Source organism: Pelmatolapia mariae, linkage group LG3_W (genome assembly GCF_036321145.2).
Source record: "Pelmatolapia mariae isolate MD_Pm_ZW linkage group LG3_W, Pm_UMD_F_2, whole genome shotgun sequence".
Lineage (NCBI taxonomy): Eukaryota > Metazoa > Chordata > Actinopteri > Cichliformes > Cichlidae > Pelmatolapia > Pelmatolapia mariae.
In genome coordinates, this window is record NC_086229.1 from 28,954,412 (window position 1) to 28,979,577 (window position 25,166).

General features: G+C 42.3%; 1 protein-coding gene across 1 annotated transcript; it reads left to right on the plus strand.

Annotated features, from left to right (window-relative positions):
• LOC134624340 (uncharacterized) lies at positions 1–24,747 on the plus strand. Its single transcript, XM_063469324.1, has 4 exons — positions 1–205; positions 11,411–11,746; positions 23,854–24,180; positions 24,372–24,747. Exons 1-4 carry the CDS (start codon positions 61–63, stop codon positions 24,461–24,463), a joined length of 900 nt encoding a protein of 299 aa, XP_063325394.1. The 5' UTR covers positions 1–60; the 3' UTR covers positions 24,464–24,747.
• Positions 24,748–25,166: the final 419 nt, after the last annotated feature.

Here is a 25,166-nt window from a genome sequence, read left to right on the forward strand (position 1 = left end):
TATAAGAACGGCTCTGACCAGATTGAAGAACAGCACCAGGTTTACAGAGACCGAACGAAGATGAACAAAGACCTGCTGAAAACTGGAGACCTCAGTCTGACCCTGAAATACCCCACAGAGAAAGATAACTACATCTACACCTGCACCGTCTACAGCAGGGAGGGAAACCTCGTGATGATGAAACAAGTGGAGCTGAAAGTCAGAGGTCAGTGCTGTAGATACAGGTCAAAGGTCAGAGGTCATGTAGGAGTTGATTCTCTAAAAGCTTTCAGTTTGAACCTATTATCAGTTTGTTCAAATAAAATAAATTCTTTGATATTTTGATCTTACGGCCAAAAATGTCAGGCGGAGCAACTGTGTGTTTAAATGAACAGACTAAGAAGACCATTAAAAATGGAGTTGAAATGATCCTAACTTCAAAATAAAAGCCTCTGGTATGATTTGAGTGTGGATCAAATGAATAGTTTTGTTAGTTTAGTCCAAATCAATTTAAATGTATAAATAGCAATAGTTTTAAAGCTGCTGAGATCATTCAAACACTTTGATCCAGTCATTTGGATGTTGTCAAATGTCAGGGTGGAGCAGCCATAAATATGAGGCTTTTATTGTGAAGTGAAAATGATGTGTGATGACCCAGTGGAGCCCATGGGGTCTTTGTGGCTGGATGCAAAGGTTTGTAGCTCTCCTTGTAAAGAGAAACAGCTTGAAGCTACAGAGGAGCGTCTGCAGAAGAAGACAGGGGAAAGAGGAAGAAGCTGAGGCCGCTGGAGAAAAGACAGGAAAAGAAAATCAGCTTTATTTGTTGGAGGCCGTTTGTTCATCACACTGAAATATTCCCACTTTAGAGACATGAAACAAAGTGAAGTGTGGATTGATGTTTGTCTCAATGATTTGGGCCCTGGAATCATTTCTTCATCTCCCACTTTAAGACATATTAATGTCAGCCTCACATGTCCCACAGTGGACAGATTTCTATTTCTAGATGATATTTGGAGGATTTTCATGTGTTTCTCTGCTGTCACAGCTCTTTGTGATATTTGAGCGCAGCTGTAATGTTTGTGTGGTTAAAGCCACCAGACTCCACTGACAAAAACTCTCATTTTAGCCGGAGAACAAGGGGCTGCTGTGGGACTTTGTGTTTGCAAAGATTTCTATTGGAGGCATTTTTGCCTTTAATTATATAGGTGCAGAGAGTAGACAGGAAAGTGGGGAGAGAGTGAGGGACACACAGGCACCTGTAGTAAGCCCAGTGTTAAGGTATTCATTGTGTTGTAGAATGTGTTGAACTGCATTATGGTTACTGTTGTTTAACTGAGCGACAGTATTTTAGTTGTCACCACAAAGGGGTGTTTCACTGCAAGGGCATGTATGTTGCGTCATCAAGCCCCTGACTGAGTGATAGGGTGCACAACAGAAATGGCAACCATGAGGAAAGTTTGTATCGTGTCTACACGTAGAATAAAGTTACCAAAATCTTAAGGATATTTTTGCCTCCATCATCATTTTCCTTCGATTTGATCGCATCAAGGCTGCAATACTCAACCCTACCAACCCCGCCTTCAGCCCACCTGCTCAGCCAGGTGAGCTATAGCGCTGCTTTAACATGTTAGTGTGATTGAGAGTGAATGAAAGTGAGTGATGGAGGCAGCAGGAAACTAACAGGCTGTTTGTTCTGAGAGGTCACATGACTGTTTTTCTCAGCAGAGTCTGATGGATTTGATGAGACCATGAGAGCGGCTTCAGTTCCTCATCAGAAAGAGTCTGACAGAAGCTCCTCCCTCTATACCCCAGTAGACTTCTATTAGACTGCTCCAGATTCCTGAGAGTTCACACAGAAAACTTTACAAACAGCCAAAGAAAAACTATTGAAAAGGCTTCAAGATGACAAAGAGCTCTTTCACAGCACATATGAGCCATTAAGAAGTGCACATTTGTGTTTTCCATAGTCCATCATCCAATAATATCAAAGGACAAACTGTGAGGTAAAAAGCCTTCAGCTCTTTTTGAATGAAGCAAAAAGACTTTGGTCCTGAGAGATGGTTCAAAACACAATTCAGACCTACCAAAGTATTATTTGTGCCAAACACATGAAGCCTTCAACTTTGTATTTGTCCAGTCAGTGTGGCAATAGAAGTCACTGTGAGGATTTTGAATGTGCTACCAAAGAGCATCCAAACAATCAGGTGAGAATGAAGAGAATTAGTGTGGATGGACAGAAAATCCATATCCAGTGTGATTTAGAAGCAGTTCATATATAATGAGTGAAATGAAAGAAGAGCACAGACAGTAAGAACATGAGTGAGCAGACATTTTGGAGCTGCTGATCCACACAGGGCTGGATGGAAGGAGTGGGAGTCCATGATGGCTCAAAGTCTCTGATCCTAACTGTTCCTGAGCCTCTCCCCCTGCCTCCTCTTTGGATCTTCTCCTCCTCTTCTTCCTTATCTGCCTCCTCCACCACTGCTCTCTCCTCCCTCATCTCCTCCTCAGCTGAACTGAAGTCAGGGCTGTAACATGAGGAAACGTGCAGAAATGACTAGGGCTGCACAATTAATCGTTAGAAAATCGCGATCTCAATTCATACTTATGTGCGATCTCATTTCCAAATGACAACGATTAAAAAAAAAAGAAAAAAAGATGACGATTGTACCGCATTTTGATCCGGGACATAATCTGCATGAAAACAAGCGCAAAGCATAAAGAAATTACGGAGGCTATCACTTATCACCTGGCTAAAGATATGGCTCCCATCAACACTGTGCAAAACGAGGGATTTAGGAAAATGATCAACACCCTAGCCAAACGCTACACAGTGCCGTCCAGTAACTATTTTTCTATTGTTGCACTACCTGCTCTATACATGCAGTGTCGAGCAACGGTGGAGACGGAATTACAAGCAGTACAACATTTTGCGGCAACGACAAAATGTGAGACATTTGTTGTTTTTATGTTCATTTATTGTTTTTATGTTCAGTCTCAACTGTTACGAAGTTGATGTGCAGTTAATAAGTGCAATAAATATTTATACTGGAAAAGAAAATCGTGAGAGAATCGTGATCTCAATTCTAAGCAAAAAAATCGTGATTCTCATTTTATGCAAAATCGTGCAGCCCTAGAAATGACTGAGTCAGCATGTTGTTGAAGTGAGTTGAGTGATTGTGAGCAGATTAGATGTGCGAGCCTCCCCTGTAGAGAAAAGCAAATCTTCAGAGTTTCCCACCTCATGTTTTCCTGTGTCACAGCTGATTGTCAAATCCTGGCTGTCACTAAATGAGTGGTCCAAAGGTGGAAGGAGGAGCACAGTTAGATTGTTCACCTCCTAACCTGTGAAATCAATCAGCTGAATGAAAAACACTGTGATCCTATGAGCTGCTATCAGGGCTGCTCCATTCTCAGGATTCTCATCTGGATGATTGAAGCAGATTATTGATGAAGTCAGCAAACAGCTTTCAAAATGGCTCTTTTTCCAGGGGAACTCCCTGAAATGTAAATCTCATTGAAATGAAGAAGTCCAAAGGCGTGGTTAGGCCCAGACTTGTGGCTGTTTTCAATGTAAAGCCCATGTTGCAGGCAGCTGCTGCTCCTTACTGGCCCACAGTCTCCACTGATGGATGTGTCAGCTCACTTGTACTGTAGCCACGGGGAGAGCGATGGAGAGATGAAGCTGACAACCAGAGGTGTAGTGCTATTTGTTGAAGTAGCCCAGCGCACCGTGTGCCATGTAAGCACAGTGGCAAGTTTCCAGAGATGATTGGACTCTGAGCAGAAATGATCCATGTTGGACTGAATTTAAGAACAGATCATAAAGTCCTCTGTGTGCCCAGCCCGTCTGTCTGACCATCTTCATCAGCTGCTACATATTGCTACCATCTCTCTCCTCACTGGATGTGTCTTCTCTCTTTCATTCTTTCCTGTGGGATAGTTGTCCACTCTCTCTCTGACTGTGATGCCATCTCTCTCCTTGACTTCTTCTCTCACGAAATAACACGTAGTACATTTTGAATTCTGCTGCTTCAGAGGAAACGTCACAGTTGGAGATATTCAGGCTGACTTTTCCACAAATTCAGTGTTTCACAATAAAGGCCTGGTTAAAGCCTTGATTCTACTCTGCTGTGGACATGGACAGCTTGAGACTCCACGGCAGAGGAGTCCTTCCTGTTAGACTTCTTTGGAGTCCACTTGAAATCCACCCGGTAACAAAAAGGGAAAAGCGGACCTGCGCACAGCCCCTCGCGCTCACCGTCTGATGACATTTACATCACTGTGACCACGCGGACCCTCAGAAATGAAGGTTTTGTGTCCACTGACATGTTAGAGTGCTTTTAATTTAAAATGCACACAAGAAATGATATGTTTCCGTAAAGAGTGTAGTGCAGTAAGTTTAAGAGAGCAGGGCCAAAACAGACTGATGGATTATTGGGACATCACTGTTTGATTCTTCTGTCAAGCAGAAGAAGAAGAAAAGTTCTCTTCAGCAGGTGAGGTCAAAGGTTAAAGGTCAGTGTGTGGAAGAGAAAACACAGTTCATGTGAATGAAGTAAAGGCCTTCCTCATTGTGATGACCTTTGACCTGCTGCCTGTTATTTTCACTCATTAACGTGTGAAAGCAGCAGCTAGCAGCAGCTTTTAAGGTGGACTGTTTTCTTGCATGTTACTTAATGCAAGAGGTGACGTTGGTAAGCAATGAAAGATTTGTCCAGTGTCAGCATCAGATGTAGGACAGATACATGAACCACATACAGCTCTCACAAGGGGTTAAGATTACTCTACTCATTGCATGTATAATAAAGTGTTCAGACCATTGGAAACATGAGAGAAAATGAAATAAACTGTGAAGGCAGCAGTGACGTGTTTGCTCTCAGAGACGTATCATGTTAATAAGAGACTGGGGGAGGACCAGGAGAGAGAACGGGCTGATTATTTTAAACTGGGACAGTTTAAGCTCAGCTTTTACAGCCCATGTAGCAGACTGTCATCAGAACCAGTGGATGAAACCAGTGCAGTGAAAATAATGTGGTGTGGGGATTTTAATGGTCACAGTGAGCAGAGCAGTCAGTGAAGAATGAATGAAGTTAAAGAAGCTGTATAGGAGTAGATATTAGAGCAGGGACAGAGTCAGCAGCTGATCTCAGGGTGGTCTCAGATTGGCTGTCAGATGTTTGTTGATGGCAGGAAGTCACAGACACTCCTGCAGGAAGTGATCTCACTCCTGTAATGATCAGACAGAGCTGAGTGTAGAGGAGTGATACAGGGGGATGATGAGGTGGTGTTTCAGTACTGCTCACTGGAAGACATTCAGACTTGTTAGTGAGCAGGAAATGTACAAACTGATGTGAGTGTTGATGATTGAAGTTGATCTGTTTGTAACACTGTTTTAGAAACAGCAAAGCAGGCGATGAAGAAGAAAGAAGGGAAGGTCACAAACAAAGAATGTGATAAAGATCTGTGGTGGTCTGTAGCTCGGGTGTAGGGGAGGGTGGAGCAGTGACAGTGGAGGCTGGTGAAGAGAAGTCACAGCAGTGAAAGACAGATATAGTTCAGATAATATTAGTGAAGAAGACACAGTTATAGAAAATCAGGAGTTATTGCAGCGAGTAGAAGACTCACATGATTTATTAAATACACTGTTTACAAAGACAGAATAAAATCAGGCACAAATCCAAACTATCAGCACCAGGAAAAGATCAGGTTTGTTATATCAGGATAAATAGTCTCCAAAGACACTTTATTAGAATCATATCACAGAGTTTGGGAGGGTGGAAAACTTCCACAGAGCTGGAAGGAAGCAGTGATTGTACCAAAATGAAAACCAGGAAATGACAGACCAATGGCTTTAACATCCAACATCTGCAACATAATGGAGACGATGCTTAACGACAGATTAACAAACTATATGGAAAATAAAAGATACCAGAGTGTAAATATCAGAGTGGGTTTAGGAGAAGGAGAAGTACGATGGATCCAGCTTCATGTTTAAAACATGAAATAATGAAAATTTGGAGATGAAATCAAACTCAGATATTATGAACAACAGTTGGGAAGGACAGATCAATTGAAGTTTGTCAGTGTGTGGTTTGTCAGAAGAAACAGAAAACAGCTGAAGTTAAAATCTCTCAGTCAGACAGTGTTGGTACCAGCAGTACAGCCATGGATCTTCCTGAGCTTTTACTTTAAAGTCACACACAGCACAAACACTGATCATACAGTTATGTTCAAATCTGTACAGATGGATCAAAGAACACAGCCAATCAAAACACAGCATTCATTATTCCAGAGTTTCATGTTAAAGTAGGAAAAGGATCAATTATGGTATCAGTGTACACAGGAGAGATGACTGAAGACATGAGACCATTAAAATGAGTGATGTGTGGTTCACACTAGAGATGGACCGATCCGATATTACGTATCGGTATCGGTCCGATACTGACGTAAATTACTGGATCGGATATCGGCGAGAAATAAAAAATGTAATCCGATCCATTAAATATCAAAAAAGCACCTCACAAAACTTGCGACACGGCGTAACTCGGCTCATAACCATAGCACGTCGGAGCAGTGTGCTCACGTGATAGAGCGACTGTGTGTATTTGTAGCCTCGCTACCAAACCAGCATTTCATCTCCGAGGAAGTTATCCCAGAGAGAAGTAAAGCAAGTGTGTAAGTTCATCTCTGAATGTTTGTAAAGCATTCCCATGTTAAGCTTAACAACCTCTCCCTCCCTCTTCTGTTGCTACTTCAATCTTGAAACTGATCAATGATCAGCTGATCGGCTTTTCTGTCGCGACTCCGTCTCTCTTCTTTGTTTTTGGCCCACTTTGCACCAGAAAGAGGAAACCAGCGGCGGAACAACAGCAGCACGTTTAAACTTGATAAGCTGTTGTTAGAATTTATTTAATATTACTTTCTACACCAGGATCCTTTTCTGCGTAGCTGATGGCTGGTAACTGTGCAGGGGCGGATCTAGCAAAGTTTAGCCAGGGGGGCCGATAGGGCATGAACAGGGAAAAGGGGGCACAAAGACATACTTATCTTTCTTATTCTCATTTAAAATGTCTCGCTTTTAATAAATAATTATCTGAATCTTACACCCAAAGTTTTAATCTGATGTAAAATGTATAGAAGTCCATTACTCTATATAGTAACTGTTAAGTCTAATATACCCTAGTAAGCTATAGTACTTTTTCCTTTGGGATGGTACCATCTGTGCAGTCTGCAATTCTGTAGAAGAAAGATGTTGAATCTATTTAATTATTGTAGAAAAATAATTTATTTCTGTGCATTTTTTTTCACCCTGCATCAAATTAAAGTTGATTACATCGATTAAGCATCATGAGGTGGAGGGTGGGGGGTGGTTCCCTATTTTATTTTGCTGGGAGTTTGCAACCCTATTAGTTAGGTTGCTTAATATTTCTGCTAAGTACTCTTCAAAATACCAGAATAGGAAGGATGGAGTAGGTTTAAGTTTATTAGATTGATCAGTATTGCTGAACTATGAAATATTTTGGGTGCAGTGTGTTTTTTACATACAGGTATAACAGAATAGCTTTAGTGTTGTTGTTTATTTAAACTTGAGTATGAACTTATACACAATGCAGCAAGATATTTAAAAAACAGTTTTATTGATTAAAAAACACACTATATCGGATTCATATCGGTATCGGGAGATATCCAAATTTATATCGGTATCGGACATAAAAAAGTGGTATCGTGCCATCTCTAGTTCACACGTATGAATATATGGGTATCTTGACTGATGACTCGCTCACCTTCAAACCACATGTAAAGAAACTCGTGAAGAAACCAAAGTTAAAACTGAGTTTGTATTTTCAAAATAAGTTGTTTCTCTTTTAATACAAAGAAGCGGCTTGTTGCTGCAACATTTTTACCTGTGCTGGATTATGGAGATATTCTGTATATGAATGCTTCGGCTCAATGTCTTCGATTGGTTGATACTGTGTATCATGCTTCTCTGAGGTTCATCACTAACCGTAAATTTCAGACTGACCATTGTGAGTTATCCTCTCAGCTAGGATAGCCTGCTTAGTTGGAGGAACTCTCATCTATACGGTTTTATTTATAAGGCAATAATTGGATTGCTGCCTTCCTACATATGTTCCCTGCCTGCATTGAAACATGTTGGTTGGTATTCTCTTCGTCCGCAAGGTTACTTGTTGCTTTCTGTTCCATTTGCCTGAACTGAACTTGGCAAAAGAGCTTTTGTCCATTTAGCACCCTCTGCTTGGAACGAACTGCAGAACGAATGGAAAATGACTGAATTCATTCAGTGCTTTTAAATCAAAACTAAGAATCCTTGAGGCCATAACATGCAACTGTTTCAATTAGATTGCTTGTCATTTTAATTGAATTTTATTTGTATTTAATTATTTATTTTTATTTTTATTTTTTTTGCATGTGTGTGTTGTTGCTGCCTGTGTTTATTTTGTAATTTCTGTAACTGTGAGATACGTGCTGCTGCCTATCTTGGCCAGGTCTCCCTTGAAAAAGAGGTTTTTAATCTCAGTGGGATCATCCTGGTTAAATAAAGGTTAAATAAATAAATGTGTTCAGATTCGGGTTCATCTTTGGTCAGTTTACAGGTATGCAGACAGGTGAAAAAGCAGTGGGTGGAAGAAAAGAGAGGATGATGGTTTAGAAAATTCAAAGGAAAGGAGGAGAAATGAGGAGCACAGGAAGGAGTAGAAGAGAGGAGAGGAGGTCATATGAGGAGTCAGATTTGGACTCACTGGTTTAAACAGAACAGTATTAATAATAGGAAGAGATGCAGGGAAATGAGAGAACTGTGGAGAAGATGAAACTATACAACATGTTTATTATACTGTCAGAAATATCAAGGAGACTGATTGTAAACCTCAGAAACATGGACGTTAACCTGGATCTTATTGATACACTGAACAAGAACTCAACAAGTCAAAGACATCAGGACATGTTCCATTTTCTAACACGCTATTCGAGCTTATACTTCAAACCCTGAGTGAGACACTTTTCCTGGATGTTGTGGGTGAGACAACCTTCTGATTTAGCTGCTTTCACCTGTGTCAGAAGGTCGCGGAGCTCTCTCAGCTTCACAGGATCTTTGACCTTTACAAGTTTGTGAGTCTGTCAAAGAGAGATCTCTAAATTATCACTGGAGAGCCAAAACACCAGTCCCAGACGTTACTCAATCAAACTTCAGGATGACTGACCTGTGCCGTCTTTATTCTTCTCACATCTGGTGCTGAGTCCTGTTTCAGCCACTTAGGACAGAGTTTCAGTTCACTGATTCTTTCTGAACGGACGATTTCTGTTCTCAATCATTTTCAGGGCAGTCGTCAAACTTTGTGAGACACATTAATGAGATCCCCTCGTGCCAAATGTAATATCAGCCAGTTGAGCACTGCCATCTAGTGGCTGTTGAGTAATGGCATGATTGGAAGACTGCTCCTTTATGCTGTGGGTGAGGTGCTGAGTGGGGATAAATCAGTCTTTGGTTCTTGAGGTGGTCCTGTCCTTGAAATGCTCTGATTCCTCAGTGTAAACAGGCAGCTTCTACAGGTGTGGTGCTAAAGCTTCATCTGGGTGGAGTCACAGGTGTTAGCTGGTGAACAGCTGACTCTGTAGGCTCTATATCTGGTGCAGCACTCTGCTGGTTGTAGCTGCTGCTCTACACACTGCTGTGTCCTCCAGAGTCCTCCTCAAACATGGTTTTCTGTTCTGGTTAAACTCCTCTGCCGCAGCTTCAAGGACGCTGGCTTCATCCACAGCTGCTGCACCTCCTCTTCATACTGGGAGGTATGTTTGACCTCTGTGTGAGCCTTTCCAATCATCATCATCATCTCTGAATTCATTGCAGCATAATTAGCTCATCCATGAGCTGCCTCCACTTTAACACGCTGATCCACTACATGGTGATGAGTTCACTGACCTGGTCTCTAGAGCGGACAGCTGTGTTATTTCTTTGTGTCGTCCTTCTCTCGATGCTGCAGTGAGCCAAGCGTCAGCAGCAGCAGATATGTTGAGAAGCTCTGAAGTGAAGATTTCTCTCCTTGAATGTCTCTGCTTGTCATGAAGGAGCTTTTTTACTGTTCTGTCCTTATTGTTCGTCCCTTTGTCCACTTTGACAGACAGCTGACAGCTTCAATAAACATCAGACACAGAAGTAAAGTTCACAGCTTTTACTTCATCTTTGGTCAAATGATCAACTTTGTTTTTAAAACTAAAAATAGACACAAATGTTTTTTCATTGACTTATGAACATTTTTTTTATACTGAGCACAGAATCAAAATAACCAACATGATGATAATAATTTACCACATGCACACTAAATTTGATAACAGCAGCTCAGCAATAATCACAGTGTAACAAATCTCTGTGATAAAGAGGGGCTGGATGAACTTATAACACTCATTATATCATTAATACTGACAAAAAATAAATGTTTCAGAAGCTCTTTAAAGGAGAAGAACAGGATGTCCTGGAGACCGGCACACAGCTAACTTCCTGTTTCACTTTATTCCACTTATTCAGTCTGATGTTCTCTGATCTGTTTCTCTTGTTTAGTGTCTTAAATGCTGCCAGTGCCTCTCTTTGCTTTAACCAACCTTTCTCTTTATTTCTGAGCTTTTTAAGGACTTTAACTGATGCATCAACCTTTGAAAATGGAAAGAAATCAGTCAGACTCATGGCTGCATCAAAGTGTCACATGTAGTTCTCCCACATCAGCTGGATTATATCTATAGCAGCAAACAGCCGCTGATCCACAAATCTTTGTCTGTGTTAATAAAGTTGGATCAGTTCAAATACTTTGAACTTTAATACGTGGTCCTCACAGGACAGCCACTACAAACATGTGATTTTATAGAATATGATGCATTACTGCACATTCAACACAATAGAAAGGATTTGAAATGAGCTCAGCCTTAAACATGTGCAGCAGTAATATTGATCCATAGACACTGATGGGAACATTTTTCTGCACAATAAGTACTTTGACTTTTCATACTTTATGTCCAATTTGCCAGTACTGCAGTTTTGTGTGTAGTGAGGTGTTTTCATGGTGTTTTATTGGTGCTTTTACTAAAGGAAGGCTTCTATCAAATTCTTCCAAATGTTGTCAAACTGAGCTGTGTGATGAAGTGAGTGTGACAGAAACACTCAGACTGTGTTTCTCTGCTTCATCAAGTCAAATCTGGTCCTCACAGACTGAATAAAGTCCTGTCCCACTAACAGCAGCTCCAACAGTCTGTTCACTGCTTTCTTCCTGTCAGTCTTCATCTTTCTGCTGCGTCTCCTCTTCACACTGACCACTTTCTATCTAACAGTGAGCTCCCAGTGAAGCAGCAGCATTCAGCCTGTTAGAGTCAACACAAATGTCTCCATCCAAGCTCATGTTGTGCTTTGTTGTCCTCTCAGTCCCCCAGGTGGAGGTGGATTCAGGGGTGGAGTCTGTCCAGCTGCCCTTCAAAACCACACCTCACCTGCCTGAAGATGCTAAAGTGGAGTGGAAGGACAATTACGAGTTAAACGACAGGAAGGTCCACGTGTATAAGAACGGCTCTGACCAGATTGAAGAACAGCACCAGGTTTACAGAGACCGAACGAAGATGAACAAAGACCTGCTGAAAACTGGAGACCTCAGTCTGACCCTGAAATACCCCACAGAGAAAGATAACTACATCTACACCTGCACCGTCTACAGCAGGGAGGGAAACCTCGTGATGATGAAACAAGTGGAGCTGAAAGTCAGAGGTCAGTGCTGTAGATACAGGTCAGAAGTCATGTAGGAGTTGATTCTCTAAGAGCTTTAATCTATTTTCAGCTCATTCAGCAGCAGAGCAACTGTGCATTTAAATGAATAGACTAAGAAGACTATTAAAAATGGAGTTGAAATGATCCTAACTTCAAAATAAAAGCCTCTGGCTGATTTGAGTTTGGATCAAATCAATAATTTTATTAGTTTAGTCCAAATCAATTTAAATGTACAAATATCAATAGTTTTAAAACTGCTGAGATCATTCAAACACTTTGATCCAGTCATTTAGATGTTGTCAAATGTCAGGATGGAGCAGCCATAAATATGAGGCTTTTATTGTGAAGTGAAACAGATGAGTGTGATGACCCAGAGGAGCCCATGGGGTCTTTGTGGCTGGATGAAAAGGTTTGTAGCTCTCCTTGTAAAGAGAAACAGCTTGAAGCTACAGAGGAAAGGAAAATCAGCTTTATTTGTTGGAGGCCGTTTGTTCATCACACTGAAATATTCCCACTTTAGAGACATGAAACAAAGTGAAGTGTGGATTGATGTTTGTTTCAATGATTTGGGCCCTGGAATCATTTCTTCATCTCCCACTTTAAGACATATTAATGTCAGCCTCACATGTCCCACAGTCCTCCAAATATTTCAATTTCTAGATTGATATTTGGAGGATTTTCATGTCTGTATTTAAACTGGATGAAAGCAGCTGTGAATCACTGCAGCAGCTCTACACCTGTGCCAACAACCAACCAACACTTGGGTGGAGTCCCAGCTGAAGCTGAGAGATACTCAGAGACAGAAGCAGCTGTATGTAAGCGTTCTACAGGACGGCTTACACAAACCTGATATTACTGATGTCTCCTAGATAGATCTCATGGACCAAAGGCTCTCTGTGTCATCTTGGCTCCAGCTGAACTAAACTGAGAGTGAATTTGGGCTTTTAGGGAGGGGTGAAAGCAGAGCGCTGTAAAGGAAAGGGCTGTGATTGGTTCATAACACGTCAATGAGAAGAAAGGAAAACTTCAGAGTAACATGAATGAAACAAAGTGTTTTGATGACGACTGAAAGCCAAAACTGTGACTGAAATCAGAATCCAGTTCATCTCCAGCCCTGTCAGCAATGTTCCCTCTAATGTTTCATGTGTCTGAGCGAACACACAAACTCCCTGAGCGATCCCTTGGACCACTGTGAGCGACATCAGACGTGTGCACTGTGGTCACGCCAGCATCGAATCCATCCAAGTTACATGGTTTATTAAAATAATCAAATTACAGCATTTACATTTATGTTAGACTACTTTTAATTAACTGCTTTAGCCCACTTACAATGAAAATGTAAAAAGAAATCTAGTCATGACCTGTGTAGTATGTTAACACTATTGGAAGTAAAAATAACTTGAACTCCAATTTTGAAAACACAACTTTCTTTCTTTTTTTTTAATTTAAAGCTCTGACTTGTATTATGAGTCTGTGGTCTGGGAGAGAGTCTGTAACTCTCTGTCTGCAAAATACAGCATATAATGACCAATGTTGGGCAATTAATTATATAGTTACTTCTTCAAAAAAATAACTCAGTTTGGCAAACAAAGGTTTTTGGAGCTATTTTTTTTAATGCAGCCAAGGCGTTTATTTAAAAACATTTCAAACTATTTACAGAACAATCAGCTGTTCTGCATCAAATCTGATGCCACACAAATTATTTGTGCCACTCCAAAAATTAATTTCTGCCCACTATGAGATAAAGGAGAACAACAGCCTGATACCTGCAGGCCTGTCAACAGGAGATGTATCACTCCTGTAACACCTGTAACATTCAGCAGTCGCCTCATTGTTCTGACACACCAACAAAACTATTGACTACACTACACACTAACTACACAAGATTTGTGCTAAACGTCTCAAATCTCTCACATCTCAAAACACCGCCGTCACTCCTAAAACTTCCCCCCGTTTCTTAACAACTAGATGCCACGTTGCTATATCATTTTTTGATTGGTGCTTTTTTGGACGAATACAAAAGAGAGAGGGGGGTGGGGGGGTTGTTTTTGCTTTCGATCGTTTTCCTTATAAAACGCCGTTTTTACCGTTTCTTCCCGCAGTAAATATAAACAACGATAGTATTCAGGAAGAAAACCAAACATTGCAGATATTTTTATCATAACTCTGGTTTTATGTGGCCTGAGATGGCAGCAACGTAGTTAATCGGTAGCAGCGACAGAGTAGTTGTATTGGAGAAGTCTGTTCACACTCTTAGTTTGCATTAAGAGTTCTGACAGCCCACGGGAAGAAGCTGTTTTTTAGTCTATTGGTTTTTGCACCTGATGGATCTGAACCTTTTTCCAGAGACAAGGATGTTGAAGAGTTGGTGGTTAGGGTGGAAGTGGTCTTTTTATAATTACCCTGGCTCTGGAGAGACATCTTGAGCTGGCAATTGAGTCCAGGGAGGAGAGTGGACGGCCGATCACCTCCTCTGCAGTTCTGATGACCCTCTGTAGTCTCTTCTTGTCGGTTGTTGTGCAACCAGTGTACCAGACAGGGATGACCTGACATATAGACACAGACAAACAGGCACACAAAGACACAAATGTACATTCCCACCCTCATGCACACATATACAAATACTCAGCACTCACCCAACGTAAAGACAGACACAAATGGACATTGTTCACACAATCATACTCCCCAAACATACTCTATACCCCAGGTCCAGGTACCCTCGCCCCCAGAGGGGGAAACTGCACCCAGACCCAGGAGGGTGCCGAGGAACTTAAAGGAGGGCACACTCTCCACATAGTCACCTTTTATGGATAGGGGAGGGGGGTCAGTTCTTGTCTTGCGGAAGTCCATGACCACTTCTTTGGTTTTCCTGCTTTTATGATGAGGTTATTGTAGTCACACCATTCTGTCATTCGCTGGACCTCATGTCTGTAGGCGGTATCGTTATTGTTGGTGATGAAGCCCATCAGAGTGGTGTCGTCTGCAAATTTGATGATGATGTTGCAGGGATGCGTGGGGGTGCAGTCACTGGTGTAGATGGTGTATAGGAGTGGACTCAGCACACATCCCTGTGGTGAGTCAGTGCTGAGTGACAGGGTGGATGATCTTTGGTTGCCAACCTTGACTGATTGTGAACGGTCTGAGGAAGTTTTTGATCCATGCACATGTGGAGGGGGGAGATCCAAGTTTACCAGCTTGGGTATGATGGTATTGAAAGCCGAGCTGAAATCAATGAAGAGCATCCTTACTGAAGTCCCAGGATTCTCCAGGTGATGCAGAGCACAGCAGTGGGCGGTGGAAATTGCATCCTCAGTGGACCTGTTTGTCTTATAGGCATACTGGTGGGGGTCAAAGTTGGGTGGGAGGCAGTCCTTTGGAGCTGCTGATCAACACAGGGCTGGATGGAAGGAGTCGGAGTGGGAGTCCATGATGGCTCAAAGCCTCTGATGCTAACTGTTCCTGCCTCCTCCACCACTGCTCTCTCCTCCCTCATCTCCTCCTCAGCTGAACTGAAGTCAGGGCTGTAACATGAGGAAACGTGCAGAAATGACTGAGTCAGCATGTTGTTGAAGTGAGTTGAGTGATTGTGAGCAGATTAGATGTATGAGTCTCCCCTGTAGAGAAAAGTCAAAAAATTGCATCACGACCCTGATCGTGATGCAACAGCGTAACATCAGGTCAGGAGACAACTGAGGAAGCTTCGCCCCAGGAAGGCAGCAGGCCCAGACAAGGTGTGTCCTAGGATGCTAAAGGCGTGTGCTGCTGAACTTGGGGAGCCGCTACAGAGAATCTTCAATCTCAGTCTGCGACTGGGGACAGTGCCCGCCCTCTGGAAGACATCCTACATTGTCCTGGTCCCCAAAAAGAGCCGGCCCAATGAGCTGAATGACTTCCGACCGGTGGCACTGACGTCACATTTTATGAAGACTCTAGAGTGGCTCTTTCTCAACCTCCTCCGACCACAGGTACAACATGCCCAGGACCCACTATAGTTCGCCTACAAGGTGGATGTCGGAGTGGAGGATGTCATTCTGTACCTCCTACACAGAGCCCACTCACACCTGGATAAGGAAAAAGGCACGGTCAGGATCCTGTTTCTTGACTTTTCAAGTGCCTTTAATACAATCCAGCCCTGTCTGCTCCAGGAGAAACTGAACAGGATGCAGGTGGACCCCTGCCTGGTCACTTGGACCTCCAACTACCTCACCGACACACCACAGTACGTCAGACTGAAGGACATCACATCTGACACTGTGGTCAGCAGCACAGGAGCACCACAGGGAACTGTGCTGTCCCCTCTTCTCGTCACCCTGTACACCTCTGACTTCTACTATAACTCTGAATCATGCCATATTCAGAAGTTTGCAGACAACACGGCCATCATGGGGTGTATCTGGGATGATCAGGAAGAGGAGTACAGGAGTCTGGTAAGGAACTTTTTCACAGAACAAAGAAGGACTCATCCAGGCTGGAAAAACCAATCAGAAGGCTGGCTCCGTGGTTGGTATGAAGCTGGATACTCTGATGACAGTGGCAGAGAAAAGGACATTGCTGGACATTATGGACAATGCAGGGCATCCTCTGCATATGGCCATAAACAACCAGAGAAGTCTATTCAGCGACAGGTTGCTTCTCCCAAAGTCAAGGACCAACAGACTTAAAAACTCCTTTGTCCCACACGCCATCAAACTGTTTAACTCCTCTCTGGAGGGGAGAGGGAGGGGAAACAGGAGGACAAAAGAGGGCGGGAACAACTGAGCTTTAGTACCCTTTTCACTGTGCAATTTTTTTTTTGATATTTTTTTTATATTCAACTGTGGGACTCTGAATCTCTACGTCTCTGTTTGGGAGTGAGTCAGTCTTAGAGCAGGGCGATATGACCAAAAATATTTATCACGATATACATTTGAAAATTTGCAATAACGATATAACTGATGATATAATTGACACTAGACAAAATACTTTACAACTCCACAACTTTATTAGTGCAAAAAAACCAAACAAACCCATCAATGAATGTTCACTTAAACAAGCAGCTGTTTTTTATGTGCATTAAAGTTATATAAAAATTTAACAGTGCAGATGCAAATTCCTTGCTGACAGTTTAACCAAAAGGCATTTCCAGTGGAAATTGGCCGACATATCCTCAGCATAACCATGTATAATATCCACAAAACTTAAAAAGAGGTTATACACACACAATACGGTAAGATTATGTTGAAGCACAGTACGTATCACTCCGCGAGGCTCCTGCCTACGATAGCCTTAATGCTCCGACAATCCATCAAGCGGTGCGGGTTCGTAGCTTAGCAAAGTCGTACTAAAACATTTGACAGATTTTTGATCGCCGTGTACCAAATAAAATCATGTCGAGGTCAGTAAACACAACCAGAATTCATACATAATGCGCACAGGATTTTAAGGGCACTGTCGATTTTCAGAAAAATCAAAGGATTGATTTTAAGTGTGCTGTATTTTCCAAAAAACACGGTAATAACGACGGCCCACTAGCATGCTCTACCAAAAATAGTGCTTCGTTGTGTATCTGACGGACGAAAGCTAAACCAGTTCCACACCACTGAAGTTGCAGCATTTTTACAAACCAATTCTGGTTCATCCGTTTCATTCAACGATCCACTTTTGCCCTTCTCATTCTCCATCGCCGCCATGCTTTTTCCGCCATGTGCGTATGTAAACATAGGCACTGCGCATGCGCGTTTTACCCATATTCTATCGCGATATTTCATTTTCTTATCGTTGCCCAACATTATACCGGTATTACCGTGAACGGTATGATATGGCCCAGCCCTAGTCAGTCTCAACAATTTTTTTGATAGGCTGAATACTGCCAATCAAAACTTTTCGAGGTAGAATAATGTCATGTTTTGTCTGGTTCCCCAAAGGCAAGATTAAATGTGGAGTTTTGCCCATTTGAACTTCTAAGAGGCCCTCACCCACATCTAGCTGTTGTAACTGTGGGTAATTTTCCTCAGGTTCAAACAAAAATAGGGGGTCACCAGGGTCAAATTTTGGTGGTACTCTACACTTTACCCAGGTTACGCTGCCAGCTGGGATGACTTTGTCTTTTGGACCTGTTCTCAAGCTCCCCTGAGCAGAAACAGTTTTTTTAGTCTGTACAAAATGGACAATGGTCTGTGCTGTGTCATCAGGGATGGACATTGCCCCACCTAATAAGTGACTTAGTGGAAACTAGCCTATCTGGTTTTCCCTGAATCACTACTTCAACCACATTGAATCCCAAAAGTGGCATTTCTAAGGGCAATGAGCTAACCAGGAAGGGTATACTGATTGATAAGGCTGGGTCCTCATTTCCTGGTAAGTTCATGGTTATGATCACCCAGCCATCAAAGAGGATTAGTCCACCATTGACTGCTTACACTTCCAGTGTCTTTTTATCCTCCCATCCTCCAGGAGAGCACTGACTGCGAGGCCATTGAGTATACACCTAGTCAAAGTTTTCCTACCAATTAATTTGGCAACAGATTCATTGGTAGGTGTCATGTCTTTCAGGAGGTTAGCAGTAGTTCTCTCACAGCTATGCTTTTTGTTAACAGCGGCTGTTTCAATAGTTGTTTTGAACTTATTGTTCCCCGTTATGTTGTGGCTGCTGTCTGTTTCAGCTACTCTGTGCATTGAGACTTGGGAAGAACTCCAGTTACTGTTTGTCCCCCCACAGCAACTGGTTCATGTTTCCCTGATGCCTAGGGTTTTTTAGGCAACACACAGCTCTGTGTCCCAGGTTGCCACAAGAGAAGCGGTGTTTACAATCTTGTAACCCCTCCTGCAAACACTTTGGACATCCATAACGGCTTCCTCTTCTGGTTGCTTGTGACTTAGGGGGTAGACAGCTGTATGACTGGCTTCTCTCCACTTTCTCTGCGAGCGTGCCTACCAATTTGGTGAGGACATCTGTTTTCTCTGGGAGTTTCTGTACTTTATCTGATTTAGCTATGTGCTCTGCCGTCTCTTTCTTTGCATTTGCCTCCTTCACATGTTCTCCCTTAACCTGTAGAGTATGTGCAGCAGCTTGTTTTGAGCATTGTGTCGACCCCAGATGCCTTTGTCATTCGCTCTCATCGCTTGTTACTCTCATAACATGCTTTAGGATTATCTCATCTGTAGCTGTGTTGTCTGAAAGTAAAAGTTTCAGCTTCCTGCGAATATCATTGTGCTTGTGTCCTATTCCCTGATACACTGTGTGTAAGAAGACACCTTGTACTGTGTCTGGGCTATACCTAATGTCAGTCCCTGGCTGTCTTGACCCAAACAGTTTTCTTTGCTTCAGTCCATTAACACGGTAGAGGAACTCTTGAGTGGTTTCATACTCATTTTGTTTGGCACACATTAGTTCTTGAAATAGTTCTGTGCTATTTCTCTCTCCTAAGTGTGACTGAAGGAATCCCCTGAGCTCAACTACAGTCATGTCTTCTTTATTTACCAGGGTGTCCTTGAAATCTCTTGGTTTTATTATCCTTAGCACACCCCTCACGATCTCAGACTCAGTGAAATTATCTTTCATCCCCTCCTCTATCTGTCTGCAAACATTGTTAAAACTAATGTCAGATGAGTGATCTCCAATTTGGCCTCCTTGAACTTTAAATTTACGGCGATGACTGTAGGACAGATCCTTTAATGACACTACTTGTTCAAGTCCTCTGTGTCTGGAAATGTCTGTCTGTGTCACAGAGTGAGGTGGGACCCCGTTTGGTGGGACTGAAAGTGTTGATGTAGGTTGTGCTGTGGCTTGTTTGATTTGATTTGATCATACTTTATTCATCCTGAGGGAAATTGGGTTAAGGCTGCCAGCAGTGCCAGCGCCGTGTTGTGGGAATGTGCATCAGCCTAAAAAGCTTTTGGCTCAAATCCTCATAGTCTAACAGCATCTTTTGGACATACTCTGGTGAAACATCATAGCTGAGTTCATTAGTTGTCCAGGTGATTAGTTTGGCGTTTGTTGTTACAGGAGTGGTTACATTTGTGGCATCAGTGATAAGTGGGGAATTTGGCTTTGTATTTACACTCGACTTAGCAGGTAAGATTACACTAATTTGAGACTGAACAACGTCATCGACATTATCTTTTAGGGCTAGCAGTTCTCCCATGTCCCTATCCTCAGCATCTAGCAGGTCCTTACTGTACATAAAGGCGTGGATGCACTCAAAACATTCATCAGCGTCTCCACTGGAAAGCTCTGCAGCAACTTTGCCTGGAACAGGGCCTACGGCAAAAACAATCTGGAAAAGTTCACTGGATGACAGAGACAGTAGGCTCTTCCTGATGTCCCATACCAGGCTCTTCCTGTCATGGTCTGCCATGACTACTGTCAGGAGTTTTCCTGCTATGCAACTCAGGTCAGAATAAAACGCTCAGACAGGTTAACGTGTACACGGGGAATCTCAGAGAGACTCTCCCTTGCAGCATAAAGAAGTAGTCTTTTATTGAAAGCACATACAGGAAATGATACAGGAAGAGATAAAATAGCTGCTGCGTGCAGACTGGAGTACAGAGTGTAACTTCCCCATTTAAGAGTCTGCACAAAGTGGGACCTACTGAAAGAGCAAACATAAACATAAAGAGCAAAAGATAAAATAATAAAATAAAATGATAATAAAAATGCCAAAATCCTGAAATCTTTTGACATTCCCACCTGTTGTTTGATCTTTCCTTCTATATATGTACATAGCAACCACTAACAGTGCATCAGTCTATGGCCACTTGTAGACATTTTTAGCCAAGACATCATAAAATAGTGGGTTTTTGTGAGTATGTTATATCCAAGTGTCTATCTCATTACCATCTTCATCAGTTGGTGATAGGGTGATGTAAGCATGAATTGAAGCAGTTACCATTTGTGATACCATGCTCTTCAGACAAGGTATGACACATGAAGTGAACAGACACAACAACAGCAGGAAAACACCAACAAAAACAAGTCCTTTAATTAGCAGGGACTTCCAAGAGCCGCTTAAAAGCCACGTAAGCCAGTCTTCTGTGTTTGTGGCATAGTCTCGTTGTTGTGCATCTCGAAGTTGTCTGAGTGTTTCCAGAGCATCAGTCATGTTCGGTGAGTGCACATTATCTGGGATGTATGTGCAACATGTGTTGTTAAAAAGGATACATAGTCCACCTTTCTCGGCGAGAATCATGTCCAATGCTACCCTGTGTTGCATTACTGCAATGCGCAGGGCGTCAATTTCCTGATCCTGTTCCTCGTCGATTTTACATGAAGCATTCAGAAAAAGTCCAAAGCGATAGTTCAGAGTCTCTATCCTTAAAGCGTGTTTTCCTACCCCCACCCATGGGAAGAGTGCGTGAATAACTTTCTGTCTGTCAGTCCAAAGTTTGAATTCCTCTGGGACATCGGAACCCCACACAGAATCATGCTGCTTGAGGTTCGGGGTGCTTCGTCTTTTCCTTGTTGTTGATGTTGAAGTTGACGTGGCGTCCATGGTTATCTTGAAAGTGTGGTCTGATATGAAAATGGGAGCGCACTGACCTGTCCAATTCCCAGGAAGGATAAAATAGGCCTGCTGGCCACAGATCCAGGCCATCCCTTGCACCCAGAAGGTGCCATTTGAGATGTTGTTGCTTTTCACGGGCCCTCCAGGAGCTTGTGTCTGTACTGCTTTGCAGTTGGTGGTGTTTCCCATTGGTGTGGATCCGTTCTCTTGGCGGTAGCATAGGCTGTGGCTCAAATTCCCATTGTTTTCAAGAAAGACTGGGAATGATTTAGCCTTACTTCTGTGCTTCACTTTCAGGTCAACCCAGAACCATTCGTCACATGTGCCATTTCGCAGTCCTATCTGGAGAGGTTCCTCATGGTTGACCACGATTCCCTGGAATTGATACCCAAGGCTGGCGTAGCTCGCGGCACACTTTGCTTGAATTATGTCCATTCCCTTCGCATACAGGGTGGCGTATTGTGTCGTTGGGGGCATGTAGGAGCAAACATAGCAGTCTTTTCTGGGTGTGCTGTCATGTATATATCTATACCATGCGTTGTTCATCCATGGATGATTGTGGTCTTGTGTCATATCACGGAGATGTGAGTTGTCATGCATCCATCTTGTCTGCAGGTGGTGTTGTTCATCTTTCCTCTTTCGGGTGAGTATTAATAAACTCACCAGGAGTGCAACAGTAGCCACTAAGAGTACGAGTGTCTTCATGATGACCAGACACACCACAATAGGTTGCAAAAACTTCTTAACCTCTTTAATCTTAAATAATATAAACAAATATCTAAACAGCCATATCTGTTATTTGTTACTATGAGCTACAAATCACACTCTTTTTTTCCCCACACATAGTTTGATAAAACAAACATTCCAGCACTGTATCATATACTAATGGCATATCTGTGTAGTGGAAATCTCCACATCAACATTGCAGAGCGATTAGAGTTATTATTACAATTACAGTGGCAACACATCAAACTGTCTCTGCAAACACACTAACTCAAATATACAGGAGCCGTGGCGTACTGTTGTTACAAGAGGGTGCCTTAAGTTTAGAAGAAGACAAAGCTGAAGGCTACTCCAGCATGCGGAGAGCTAAGCTAGCTGCTACTCTCTTAACCGTAACACATTTCAAAGAGCAAAATAAATAAAAACGGATCCCACCAAAACAAACTGCTGGTCGGGTTTTACCCATACTTGGTATGTAAATTATGTGGACCACATGTGTGGCCTTATTACTTACTAACCTGAAAAAACAGGTAAATGACAAGATGGAATACAGGTAGTGTGTTTTCCTCTCTCGCTTCTGCCAGATCTGAAGGCGAGCGCAGTGTTGCCAATTCCTCAGTAAGGAAAATTGCCATTGGCTGTCCTAAAAGTCACTAGAAGTCGCTAAATGACGTCATTGCCTAATTTGCATATTAGGTCCTACCTATGTTGTAACAGGCGCTGTAGGAGAGAGAAATAACACTGTGGACGAGACATAAAGTGAGTAAAGAAAACACCCTAAAAGCATTTAGAATATATTTAGAACTACAAATTAAATTTATTTTAGCAAATATTATTTTTTTTAATGTCACAATTCCAACCCTCCTTTATCTGGACTTGGGACCGGCAAAAGTGACCCAAAATAGGCGCTCTAGCGGGGTTACTTTGTGTGTGTGTCTTTTTAAGTAGTTTTAAACCTTGTGATCCACAAAAAGTAACAGTAAAAGAAGAACATTTTTATCCATTAACAATCAAAATGGACATAGCGAGCCTCACCACACAGCTTCAGTCGAAATCAGATGTACAGGATGGAGTTAAGGCTCTGCAAGGACATCTGATTTCTAAGGCTACATCCACAGGTACACAGGTATTTTTGAAAACGAAGACTTTCTGTTTTCGTTTTGTTTTTTTTTGTTTTTTTTTTAAATCCCGTCCACACGTGCAGTTTTGAAAAAACATGTAAAACATGTAAACGCTATAAACGAAATGTTGTGCAATCAGAAGTCTAGAAGCCTGGGAGGGAAAGACTAAAAAGACTGAAAAGTTTTTGTTTTTCTGAAAAGGCAGATAATTGTATTGCTTTCAAGTGCCTTCATCATTTCAAATGTTAATAACTAAAGACAGTATTTTGGTTGGTGTAGACTCACAGCTTAAGAATGAACAAAATGCAAACAGCATACATAAATTTCATTTTTTTTCAAAGTAAATTTATGTATGCTGTAAACCAACATCAGGATTTAGTTTGGGACAGAGTCTGTTTTGAATGTAGAAGCCACGTGTGAAGTTCACGCTGACGCTTGTCTTTCTAAATAGAGGGACAGTAACTGCGTGCGTGTAAAAGCTGCAGATAGTCAGATTAACAGCAACAGTATTTTGTCTCTATCCGCCATTGTAGAAATTATATAAATCTATGAAGTTATGAATTCACACATGAACAGTTTTCTGCAGCGTTCCTCTCGGCCTTATTTGCAGCTCCACTCTTGTTTTTGCTCTAATAATTATTTCTCTCCATGAGCTGTTTCTCTGCCTGAAGGAGGCGCCACTCCATCGCTTCATTTAGTGCAGAACAAGAGTCACATGATGCTGCTCTGTGAGCACCAATCACACTTTGTACAGCTCATGTTGTGTTTGTTGTCCTCTCAGTCTGTCAGGTGGAGGTGGAGGAGGGGGCGGAGTCTGTCCAGCTGCCCTTCAAAACCACACAAAACCTTCCTGAAGATGCTAAAGTGGAGTGGGTACACTATGAACCATACAGGAAGGTCCACGTGTATAAGAACGGCTCTGACCAGCCTGAAGAACAGCACCAGGTTTACAGAAACCGAACGAAGATGAACAAAGACCTGCTGAAAACTGGAGACCTCAGTCTGACCCTGAAACACCCCACAGAGAGAGACAGTGGAGAATATGTGTGTGCAGTTGACATGAACAATGTCTGGATAAGATACAAATCAGTGCAGCTAAAAGTCAAAGGTCTGTTTATCTGTCTGTCTATTTGATTATCACCTCTGGAAAGGAGGTTATGTTGTCATATTACACTGTTTGTAAACACAATAGCTTAAAACGTTTCTAATGAATTCTGGTAAAAATAGAGTCAGGTGACATTTCACCTCTGATATCTGTCTTGTGTGTGTGTGTCTGACTGTCTTGTGTCTCCTCTGCAGGGAGAGTTCAGGTCCAGGATCAAACAGGGGACATCAGGAACAGGAGCAGCTCCATTGATCCGACTCCTCTGATGGCTGATCAATCAGTTTGATCTGTGTGTTCTTTGATTATTGATCAGTGATGTCAGAGTGGAGTCAGTGTGATGTTGTTGTTGTGTGTTTGAGACTTTTAGTGTCCATGAAGGTCTCTGCTGCCGTAGATCCTCTGAACTGTGACAGAGGTCTCACTCTGGAGGAAACTCTCAGCACTTTCCAGCAGCTCCTCCATCATGGAGGAGGTTCCCTCACTGTAACAGGCGGAGGAGAGAGGAGAGGAAGCACAGGTGGATCCTCTGAGGAAGAGGAGCGTTCCTACAAACCACATGATCACATGACTAGAGGACAAGCATGTGTAGAAACGCATTAAAGTCAGCCTGTAAACACGTTTGTGGAAATTCTAGTCATGTTTTTCTGTTACATTTGATGAGATTGTCATGATCCTGGGTCTTTTGACCCAGCATTTTGAGTTTTAGTTTATTTTGATGTTTATGGTTTGTTTAAGTTCATTAAGTTATCTAAGTTCATTTGTTTATTAGTTTCCCCTTGTGTTTTCAACCCCTGTTAAGTCTCCCTTGCCCTTCATGTGTTTCATGTCTGTGTGTCTTGTGTTGTCAAGTTCACGTTGTCATGTCTGCATCTCATTATGTTTCCTGTTTCATTTTGAAGAGGTCCTGTGTTCCTATGTTCAATGTGTTTAGTTTTAGGCCGTTTCTCAATTCTCAAGTACGTGAGTACGTACTCGCGTTCTCGGCGAGT